Source organism: Blennius ocellaris, assembly GCF_963422515.1.
Source record: "Blennius ocellaris genome assembly, chromosome: 16".
NCBI classification, from domain to species: Eukaryota; Metazoa; Chordata; class Actinopteri; order Blenniiformes; family Blenniidae; genus Blennius; species Blennius ocellaris.
Genome location: NC_137665.1, coordinates 22,796,281 through 22,808,488, shown reverse-complemented (window position 1 = coordinate 22,808,488; position 12,208 = coordinate 22,796,281). Strand labels below are relative to the sequence as shown.

The 12,208-nt window shown below is 42.9% G+C and overlaps 1 protein-coding gene across 2 annotated transcripts in view; it reads right to left on the bottom strand.

The window, feature by feature from the left end:
• Positions 1 to 11,666, bottom strand: part of carm1 (coactivator-associated arginine methyltransferase 1) — a gene marked incomplete at its 5' end in the record, with an annotated part of 51,461 nt that extends 39,795 nt beyond the window's left edge. For both annotated transcript variants that reach the window (XM_080511470.1, XM_080511469.1), the window contains one exon: positions 11,525 to 11,666. In XM_080511470.1, the coding sequence (XP_080367596.1) occupies positions 11,525 to 11,666 (142 nt within the window). The remainder of the gene's footprint in view (positions 1 to 11,524) is intronic.
• Between the last annotated feature and the right edge of the window lie 542 nt (positions 11,667 to 12,208).

Below are 12,208 nucleotides of genomic sequence, written 5' to 3'. Positions count from 1 at the left end.
TGATCTCAGCAGTGCGGGCTTTCCAAAGGAAACTGGAAGTCTTCAAGAGTGACCTACAGGTCGGCTGTTTAACATTTTCTACCACACACATTATCTGGGTTTTACTTCTTTTCTTTTTTTTAAACTTCATGCCCCTTTTTTTAATTGATTGTACCTTTTTCATTTTTACCTATAGGAGGAATTGCTTCATTTCCCCCAAACTGTTGGAACAGACCAAAGACAAAGCAGCTCATCAGCAACATGTTCAATTTGTGGAGAAGCTGATTGAAAACTTCGAGACACGCTTCGATGACTTCATATTGGGAAAGCAAGTCCTTCTTTGCATTGACAATCCATTTTTGGTCAGAAATCTGAGAGAGTTCACTTCAGAAGCACAACAAATCTTTCCATGGGCCACAGCTGCTTCACTGCAAAGTGAGCGAATTGACCTGCAGGAAAACATTGCACTGAAAGAGACTCAGTGTGACGTTATCACCTTCTGGACGAAGATGGTAACTGCAGCTAGTTTCCCTCTGCTGCAGAAGATGGCACTTCACATTCTGACGACGTTCGCATCAACCTACTGCTGCGAATCTGCGTTCTCAACAATGAATGTGGTGAAGAACCAGTACCGCAGTGCACTTACTGTGAATTTCTCTTGGAGATCATTAAAGTATTTATCTATCTATCTATCTATCTATCTTAGCAATGAACACTTGCAACAGTGTGTCCGCCTGGCCATCACACCATTTGAGCCAAAGTTCCAAAAACTGGCAAAAGACACAAGATGCCCTTTCTCCCATTAAGCAGTGTTTCATACTGACAGGAAGGATGTAAAATAGTTTTTCGTTACACTTTGACTCCTTTTTTTTGGTCCCATGAACAGGTGTCATTTCTTGTTTTATTCAAATATTTATTTTAATTTAGTCAAAATGGAAATTATATTTCATTTAACTGCAGTTGTTATTGTTTTGAATAAAAAGGACATCTTTTGAATATTTCAGTACAGTACCGACCTCAATAAATGGACCTTTGAGTCACTGAAAAATATCTCTGTGGCCCCTTGAAGATTTGTATTTGAGTACCCCTGGTGTAGATGTAACGCAAACCAAGAGAGCCAGAGACGGCTGCAGGCGGCAACGTCAAACACTGGAAAAGTACAGGCCAGTTGGGGAAGCCATACCACAGTATCAAGCTGAACATGAGGATGCAAACTGGACCACATATTAGCTTTCTCAGTAAGCTAATAGTAGCTCATGCGAGTTTGTGTGCTTTACAAGGCTCGGTTGGAACCCCAACCAAGTAGGTAGTAGAACAATACCTAGTACGAGGTACTAACAGGTAATGGAAAAGCCTACAAACTAGGGATGAGCGAGTACACCACTATCTGTATCTGTTCAACCATCTAAATGATGTGTATCCGTATCTGTACTCTGAGTGGGCGGGGCCTAAACCGGAAGTGGGGCTTAAATCAGTACATTATTTTAAGTCTGAAATTACCGTATTTTCCACACTATAAGGCACCTAAATACCTCAAATTTTCTCAAAAGCTGCCAGTGCCCCTTATAACCCGTTGCGCCTTATATATGGAAGAATTGCTCTACTCCAGACTGCTATTTGACAGCTGAACAACCAGAAGCTTTTATTTTGACAACTCTAACTTCTCAACCGGATCTTCAGAGCGGACGACACTCCACACAACACCTTCATCACTCATGGTTGCACACCAACATTCTAACAAACCAAAATAAACTAGATGAAATAATGACTCCCTAAACTGGGGAACAAAAACACATAAACACAATCAACACAACACCAAGCCCAACAACAACCCACAATAACCTCCAACAACACAAAACATGAATTTGTCGCTGCAAGGCATGATGGGACATCCTGAGCTCCTCAGTGCAGCCGATAGAAACTCCCATAATTCATTGCAGCTGTTTGTGGTGTTTTAAATGCAATTATTGGGGGTTATATTTGGTTTGTGGTGTCGGTAATAATTGTGTTGTGTTGTGTTTTTGTTGCTTAGTTCATGTAGTTTAGTTTATTACCGGTAGTTGTAAGTTGTCAACCAGCAGTGAAGAAGGTTTTGTGTGTAGTGTCCTCCTGGCATAGGCTGCAGGTAGGACTATCAAAATAAAGTGTGTGCACCTCTCTGGGTGTTAGAATCAGTGGAAAATGTAACCTAATGGCTTTGAGCTATAAAGGTTATGACCACTGGTCTATTCCATGCGCCTTATAATGTGGTGCGCCTTATATATGAACAAAGTTGTAAATTATGTCAATCAATGTAGGTGCGCCTTATAATCCAGTCCTTATAGTGCGGAAAATACTGTAATATGGATTGATCAGGAGTTGCTTTATTTATTGTTTATTTGAAGACTATTTACAGAACAGCCACATAATTGAGATTCAACATTTTATATATAAAAAACTATATACGATATACAGTATATAAAGCTTAATTTGTAACATTTAGAATATTTTTATGAACAGCCATATACAATAAACATTCATATAGGATATTTTGTGTGTTCAGCTATGTGTGTATGTGAGTCAGTAAGACTGTTTATTTTTTAATGATGTATGTAAACATCCAGTGAGAGCAAACAGGGAAATAATAGCCTTGTTCACTGTATTCTTTTCAAAAGCACCGTGTTCAGCATGGGCAAAGATTTCCAACTGACTTTACATCACCAGCCAAACTAAGAGCAAGCAGACGGTAAAAAAAACAACAACAACAACCGGAGCGGAGGCAGTGTCCGACGAGACGAGCCGTTTCCAGCTCAGTCTTGTCAAATGCACCGCGTACGTTACGAAACAAGTTCACCAAGTAACTTTAAATATCATACAAACTGAAATAGAGGCGAGCTGAAGAACACCTGAGGAGTACTGAAGGGAGCAACTGTCACTCTGTGTGCATGAGCTGCCTACAGAGATATGTGTCCGGAGGGGCGGGCTCTGTGTGTGACCGACCAATCACAGAGCGTGAAGACAGTGCGTTACCAAATGAAGATTTTCCTTCAGCAAGAGACCAAATAGTTACAAGTTTTACTCATATCACACTTGAACTCGTAAAAATGCAATCGTTTCAGACGGGTATCCGGCTCATCCTACTAAAAACCGAGTAGAGCCGACTAGGTTCTTGCAGAAAAGCACCAAAACACTCAGTTACCTTCACAGATTAGGCGTTTGTGTAAAGCATCTGTATCATACTGGTTTCAGAAAATACCAGCAACAATATCAAATCAGAAAGAGGATCAGAGGAATCACACATCACGACTGATCATTACAGGGCCTTTGCAGTATTATAATATAAGTGTGTCAGGAACTTTCTCAGGTGCACTGTTGGGTTGTAAAAAAAAAAAAAAAAAGCCCTAATAAAACCACTATCATTGTACTATATTCCTGAATTAACCCTGGAGTTATGTCACTCAACTGGAGTCTGACATCAAAGTTTAGGCCTCTGGTCTTGAAAACTAGCAACAGTTTGACAGTAAAATATCAAAACTAGCAATAAGCTCCGTGTATGTAAACAGCAGAGAGAAAAACACAGACGACATATTTTCCGATTTACTTCAATTCAAAACTCCAAATTCTTAGAGTGAATAAAAGAATAAGAGAAAGAAATGATGCTGTGAAATTAAGCTATTTCCCCGAGCAGGGAAACATGGCGGCTATGCAGCAGGCTCACTTTGAGCTCGTCAGGCAGCCTGAGATAATCCCACCTCCACAGTGCTTAAGAGCAGCCTTTGGATTTAGAGCGGGCCATTTTGTGGGAAAAGAGCCAACCACGCAACCTGGAGACTTCTCTGGACTGGGACAGGGACACCGGGGACGCAATGGATCTCAGGAAAACATCGAACCGTTTGGTTTTCCCTGCGCGGTTTCAACACACCTGAATGGACGCCACTTTCTCAGTTTTCACATTAGTGCTTTACAATCCTGTGTGTGTGTGTGTGTGTGCGTGCTTTCTCTTGCATGGAAACGCATTGCGTCTGAAAATAACACGCTTGGTGTGGGCGTGTCACTTGTGGGCCACTTATCGGTGTCTACAATTGTTGTCATTCGATGACTGTCAGCTCCTGGAGTTCAAACCAAACCAACATGGCGGCTCAGTCACAAACTTCCTATTTTATTGCGATAACATTTGAGGCAACATATAAACTGTGCTGTTGATTGATTTCTCTACAGCTAATTTAAATGTTTTATGAAAGTTGCGCAATGCGTCGGACCTCTGCTCTGCTGCAAAATATGGACCGTGGGTCCGTTTGACCAGGGATCCAAACACAATGCTGCACCGGCTTCAAACCAATCTGCAGTGTTGAAACATTCTGCTTTCACTGTCGAGTACGGAAGTGAATAAGGAAGTGAAAATCGGTAACAATTCCATCGTCTGCAAATGCTACGTAAAGCATGCTGCATAAATAAAATGGTAAATAAGAGCACTATGGGCATCTCCATCTCCAAACAACCATCCATTGAAAACGATCAACAGATCAAAAGTGCCACTTCAAAAAAACATGTTCTCTTTATGCACAAAACATATACAGAACCCGAAGTCAGACAAGGGGATACACAGACACACACACCCCTGACAGGGCAGAACATCACTTCATCCACTAATATTGTTCATGAAAAGAAAAGTTGCACTGGTCAGCTTAAACAATCCAAGGTCATCTGTGCCATGAAATTAAGCTAAACATAACTCTCTGGGGGGAAAAAAAGACATTTTGGCTGACAAGAGGAGACGAGATGAAAACGTTAGTGGCTTGGCTTCAGAACGGTCAAAATGCGCTGCATTTCCTCCAACTGTTCACACAATCTGTCCGACAAACACTGACAATGTCAGCAACACACCTGCATTCGGTCCATGTTTGGGCAAATGGAGCACAAGGCAGCCACGCACTGTTAATGGACCAAGGTGACAACATCGGCACATGGAATTTGTGGGTGGAAAAGACGTGATGATTGACATTATTTATCATTTATTTATAATCCAGCAGAAAATAAGACGGAAAGCCATGTCGTGGAAGGCAGTGATATATGATATAATATTAAAAATAGATATATTGTTGGTCATTTTACCGTTGTTAATCATCCGTATATATTTACTGGAGGTCCACTTTGTATACAGAGGAATTAAATATATCTTCGTTTTTGCCTTATCTGGATGCCACAGACTACATGTCCTACAGTGAAACCTGGTGATCCAAAGAGCAGCATGCAGTCAAGCATCCCAGCAACCTTTGCAGTAGGATCCCAATACGGGTGAAGACTCGCAGGACCAGTGCACTAAAGAGCAAGCAATCGCTCTCTGGACCGAACCTTACTTAAACAGTTAAGGATGACCATTTCAAATTCCCGATGAAGGCCTTTGGCAAGAGGCTGACCATATACCGTATTTTCTGCCCTATAAGGCACACCGGACTATAAGGCGCACCTACATTAATTGACATAATTTACAACTTTGTTCATATATAAGGCGCACCGCCCTATAAGGCGCATGGAATAGGCCAGTGGTCAGCAACCTTGACGGCTCAAAGCTATTAGGTTACATTTTCCACTGATTCTAACACCCAGAGAGGTGCACACACTTTATTTTGATAGTCCTACCTGCAGCCTATGCCAGGAGGACACTACACACAAAACCTTCTTCACTGCTGGTTGACAACTTACAACTACCAGTAATAATAATGATAATAAACTAAACTACGTGAAGTAAGCAACAAAAACACAACACAACACAATTATTACCGACACTACAAACCAAATATAACCCCCAATAATTGCATTTAAAACACCACAAACAGCTGCAATGAATTATGGGAGTTTCTATCGGCTGCACTGAGGAGCTCAGGATGTCCCATCATGCCTTGCAGCGACAAATTTTGTGTTGTTGGAGGTTATTGTGGGTTGTTGTTGGGCTTGTGTGTGTGTTGATTGTGTTTATGTGTTTTTGTTCCCCAGTTTAGGGAGTAATTATTTCATCTAGTTTATTTTGGTTTGTTAGAATGTTGGTGTGCAACCATGAGTGATGAAGGTGTTGTGTGGAGTGTCGTCCGCTCTGAAGATCCGGTTGAGAAGTTAGAGTTGTCAAAATAAAAGCTTCTGGTTGTTCAGCTGTCAAATAGCAGTCTCAAGTAGCGCAATTCTTCCATATATAAGGCGCACCGGGTGATAAGGCGCACTGGCAGCTTTGGAGAAAATTTGAGGTATTTAGGTGCCTTATAGGGCGGAAAATACGGTACCAAAGAACAAAAACCAACAACCTCATTTGACAAGCTTTATAATGACGGAAAACTAAAATGTTACGAGACTTTCCAGAGAATGCAAAATAATTGGCCTCGACATATGGACCAAAAAGGGACGCACGGCATCATTTTGGCAATTAGTGCCTCCTATTGTTGCATGGAGGAGAACAAAACAGAGCACATACTGCCGAGACTTGACCAGGGCCCTCACCCACACTCTGCCATATGTAAACACTTGCATTGACCGATACACAGAGGACTGGGGAATACCACAACACAAAATGCGGAGTCATTGCCAATAATGGAAGTAACACGGTTGCAAAGCTCAAAACTAAAAATAGGCTGAACTGAGCAGCTGTGAGGATGGTGAGGAGAATCGATTCACGGAGAGTGACAACGGAGACCATGAGCTGGCTGAAGATGACCAAAGGTAAATCATTTCAGATTATGTCGGTCATACTGGGCTATGCCTGGTTACATTCACTTTTAGCAATGAAGCCATATGTGTGTCACACTGTGTGTCTGTGCATATATTGATTATTGAATTGCACAGTGTTGCTTTAATTTAATTTTTTTACTTCACACAGCAGTTTGAAAACATTTTATCATCAACAACTCCACCTCCGTCCAATCCTGCTCATCCCCCTTCCCTTATGGTTTTCTCTTAGATTTTAAAGAGCTATCAGCTAACGTAAACAAAGACTAGCTGAACATTTCAAGAAGAATAACTGTTGCTTTTAACTACTTCCTTTTCTGTTTTTGTCTTATCCATCTAGGTTTGGCATCATAGTGCAACTTGTGGTGAAAATGATTCACATGGAGGAAAGTGTCAAACGACTATTGGGCAAAGTTAAAGTGATTATCAAGCTCTTTAATAAATTGTCCGCGGCAATGGATCGGCTGCTTCAGCTGCGTCAACTTTCCCCTGTCAAAGACGGTCCCGCTCCATCAGGGGTGGGCAAAGTATGGCCTGCACTGGTCTTTTTAATCTGGCCCGCTGAAGATTGGTACAGAATTGCCCAAATCGAATCATCATAATAATTATGATGCATTTAGGGATGCAGAGATCCACATTTTTTCACTTCTGATCCGACCCCGAAAACCGAATCTGGATATCTGCAGATACCTATACTATTGCGATACCAGGACTGTTTGCTTTAATATTATCATTATCATTGATTTTATAGGACGCTGTACTAAACTCCCCTCTGCAGTCAAGTATGAAATGTAGGAATGTTTGCATGTATTCTCTCAAAAGACAACTTGAAGTTAGTAGAAGGTCAGAAAAGGAAGCAGTACAAAGTATTTTAGTTCCATGTGGACAATGTGGGGGTCTGCGTGACGTCACCTCATAATAAACTAGTTCTATCTTTAAAACCTCACAAGCACTTTATTAATCCCCGGAGAAATTCTTTATCAACGCAGCACCAACAGAATGTTTCCAGCTCTGACGCAGCACAAACGATTGGGACTATTTTCAGGGAGTTTAGCGTGGAGTAGGACGCAGCTTCACGGTAGGGCTGCAACCATTCGTCGACGTCGTCGACAAAAATCGATAATAGAAATTGTCGACAATGAATTCCATTGTCGACATTCGTCGCTAGACGGGTTTTTCCAACAGAGTGAGGCATCTCACTTCATTACAATCTCTGCCGAGTCGCACATGCGCAATAGCGTCTCTGACGCGCGGTGACGTACACAGAAATAATGGCGGCGTCCAACACAGCAGCAGGAGAACTTCACAAGTTTGGGAGCATTTTAGCTTGGGTACGGCGAACAAAAAGATTACAGCCTGAGCCTCATGTTGAATTTAAACCTGGTCTGTCCACCAGGACAGGTTTGTGTCCAGGTTGTAGCACACAGTCCATGTTTTCAACATGAATGTGGACAACTCTGAATGCTTGTTCAGCGGTGTATCTACACATGTCCGTTGTTAAAACCGTCGATTTCAGACTGTTGACAATGGTAAAGTTCTTTTACAACTGAATGCACTTCACAAAATGCTTTTTTATTTAATTTTTATTTTTATTTAATGTGTTACTGCTGCTAATGTGGTTTACAGGAAAGAAATGTTTACTTGATTGTAATTTATTTTTTTATAAAACACATTTGCCTGTCCTTGGACAGAGGTTTGTTTATTTTTGGATTTATGGCCTATCAGCAGCAAAGTTGAATAAAAGATGCATTTTTCATTGAAGTACCCACCTTTCTTGTGTTGATTATCATTTGCCACATAATTAAAGCAACCTCATGCTAAATTTAAGAAAAAATTAATAATTATCCGATTCGTCGACTAATCGTTTCAATAGTCGGTGACGAGTCGACTATTAAAATAGTCGTTAGTTGCAGCCCTACTTCACGGAGGTCTGAATCACCTGCATCCGCCTCGCTGTACAACGACTTTGCAAACATTCCCGTCGATGTCTTGCTTTGTGGTGTTTTGAGCGTAAAGTACATCCAAACAGTAACCTGATGTCATGAACAGTGGAGTTGCACAGTGCTACTTCCGTAGCATGCCAATCTGGCTGCAAACTGTGGAATGGATTTCCTGACTCAATACTCCGCATCTCATTGAGACCCGCATCCGTTCAGAAAATCCATTCCACATTTGGCAGTGAGCAGAGCAGAGCCGCTGTAGGGAAACACTGTGGAGTCACTTCAGCAACAAGAAAGCCGACGCGGCTTCATGGATCAGAAATCTCCACAGGTTGGATCGGAAATTTCTGATCCATGAATTACGTCGATATCTGAACCCGAGACCGATACTGGATTGTATCGGCCCCACCTCTAATACATATACAACATATTACAACATACATTCCTATATGCCTGAAGCCCTCAGTACCATCTAACACAGAGGTGTCCAACATCAGGATCCCAGCCCAAAACTGGCCTGCAGGAGGCTCCAATCTGGTCAAACCACCAAGCAAATTTCAAACATTGATTTTTTTTTAGCAGCTTTCTTAAGAGGCACAACACTGAGACCCAAGCTGAGACATTAGTGATGCTGCATTGACAGAAAGCCACCTCGCTGCCGTCAAACCAGCCTCAGGCCGCTGTCAGAGGCCGTTTGTAAAAACAGCAGAATGCAACAGATTCACAATTCAATTCGACTATTCAGATTTTTTTTTGCACCAGAAGAATTCATTTAGGGATGGGTATCAGTAGGATGTTTAGGAATCCGATTACGATTCTGCTTATCGATTCCGGTTCCTAACGATTCCTTACTTTGATTGCAAAATAGTGAAAAAAATAGGCCAATTGTTTATGTTACAAAAGTACCTTTAATTCTTTACGTTTAAAGAAACTGGTAAACCAAAATAAAATCCTGTCTGAGCAGCATTAGTGCTAAAATACTAAAATGCATTGTATTAACAGCAAAACAGCAAATAAACATCAAGAATTAAAGTGCATTCAGTATATAATAGCTGCTTACAATCAGTAGATATCCCTGAGAAATAAACTCAAATAAAAATGATGGGTACAAGGGCTGCTCCATTATGGAAAAATATCATAACGACGATTATTTTGGGCAAGATTGAAATCACAATTACTTACACGATTATGTCTTTGAATTTTGAACAGTTGTTTAAAATGTTTAAAAATAAGACTCTCCTGTTAAATATATAAAAATATCTTGTAATGCAGTAGTAAAAAACTAACTGTTGCACTGCACTCAATCTTTTGAAAACAAGAAATAAATAAAATACAACATAGATAGAGGTACTTCAATAAATAAATCCAACATAAATACTTCGATAAATTGGTACGAAATAAAATTGAGTCAGAGGAAAGACACTCCAAACTTTATTTTCCATTCGAACGCTTTTCTTTTCTCTCTTTTTTCCCCTCTCATCTCCAACGGAGGGCACACACGGTGGAACAACAAAACTACTTCCGCTCGAAAACCCCACCGCACCACAGTCACTGGGTGAATTATGCCCTTAGCTGATCACCATCGTGGGGAACATTATTTTGTAGAGAGGCGGGGTTTCCGGTCAGAAGTATTTTGGTGTTAAATTGCACTGTGCTCTCATGTTGAATTTTGAGATCGTCTGGGGCCGTAATCGTAATCGCGATGAGAATTCGATTAATTGACCAGCTCCAATGGGTACCCGCCGTTTTTGATTTGGATTTTACTTGGAACAGAATTTTGGTACCGAGCCTTAGTTTCATTAAAATTTACTTCATGTTGTCATACTTTTTGTTGGTAATAGTTTGGTCTGTGAAATGTTAGACAATTTAATCATGTATACTCTGTGAAACAGCGAAAACTTAAAAGATTAAATGTAGTAGTGTTTCTGGCTCAATTGTACTGATCTGGCCAACTGAAGATGTCATTGGACAGTTTGTAGCCCTGGAACTATAATGTGTTTGACACTGATGGTCGAACGTGTTCCTACAGCTGTGCCCACAAAGTAGCTACACACTTCTATAAAAGTTGGAGGGAAGCTTTGAGCAGAGACCTGGAGAGGACACCCAGCAGGGGGCCCGGAGAGCACACCTGAGGGTCAGGGGGCCTGGGGAGCGGGACTCGGGGAGGACACCGGGGAGCCGGGGAGGGGGGGGGGCCGCCTGCACTCAGGAGGAGGAGCCGGAGGGACTAGGCTATTGTTCCAATGAGAACAAAGATTAATGCATAAGTTATGAGGGCCCGGGCTCACGGTACCACCTCAAACACAAATACAAGTTCGTTCTGTGACTCGTCTCGAGCCCAGGGAGTTTAAACTAACCCCCCAACTGAACAGGAACCCACCGGAACGGAGAGCCAGCGGTGCGGGGGCCGGGGCACTGATGCTCATTGATCCCGGCTCCAAAACCAGGAACGCAGGCTAAATCATCAGCTAAAAGAAAAGTCCGGCCTCCGGTGGGGAAAGTGAATTATTGAGAGAAAGTGTGTGTATGAGAGACAGAGAGAGAGAGAGAGAGAGAGAGAGAGAGAGAGAGAGAGAGAGAGAGAGACGCCGGATCCGAAGGAAGAAGTAGTACGGGAGATGTGAACGCATCACGGCTCGAGCTTGTGGCTTTGTTAATGTGGAACTTTAAAACCCATTCAGCTCGTTCATGGTTCATTCAGTCCCGCTCCCGCTACAACCAACTGCCTCTCGCTACCGAACGGCCCCTCTGACCCGGGAAGCCAGCCGCACCGCACCAAGGCCGACTATTAAAGAGAAAAGGAGGGAAACCAGCGGGGCTCCGGAGATGGCTTTGCTCGCGGCTAACGCTAACTAGCCGCTGAATAGCATGGCCGGCCATCGGAGCAGCCGCGGCCGGAAAGGTCCGCTCACCATTGGAGAGATTGATTAGAGCCGCGTCCTGGGACGTCTTCACCTCTAACCGCAGGGGCTGCTGCTCCGAGTGTCGCTGGATGTCTCCATTCGCGTCTCCGATGGAGAGAAGCCGCACGCCGGGGAACACCGACACCGCCATCTTCGATTCTGAGAGTCGTGGAGACCGTTCGTCAGTTCGCTTCCACCACGCAGCGCTGGAGGAGGCGGGCCGGGCGGGAAGGGCGACCCCTGGTGGACCAGAGGGGCTCCTGCGCGCCCTCTGCAGCGGGGGAATCATTATAACAACAAACCGACACACTGAGCCTCCTCACGGGGCTTCACTATCCCGCCATCACGCTTTTAGCTGCCCCCCCCCCCCCCCCCCCCCAATCTGGGTCTCCTGTACTTCTATATGTATATATGTATATATATATGTGTGTGTGTGTGTGTGTGTGTGTGTGTGTGTGTGTGTGTGTGTGTGTGTGTGTGTGTGTGTGTGTGTGTGTGTGTGTGTGTATATATATATATATATACACACCAAGTGATGGTAACATCAGAAAGAAGGAACATGAGAACCTTGAGAAATACCAAGGGCTCAGAGAGGAGCTGGAGAGGCTTGGAAGGTGAAGGTGGCAGTAGTGCCCTCGGGGCAGGAACCCCCAAACTGGAGGAGTGGCTCCAGCAGATCCCTGGAACAACCTC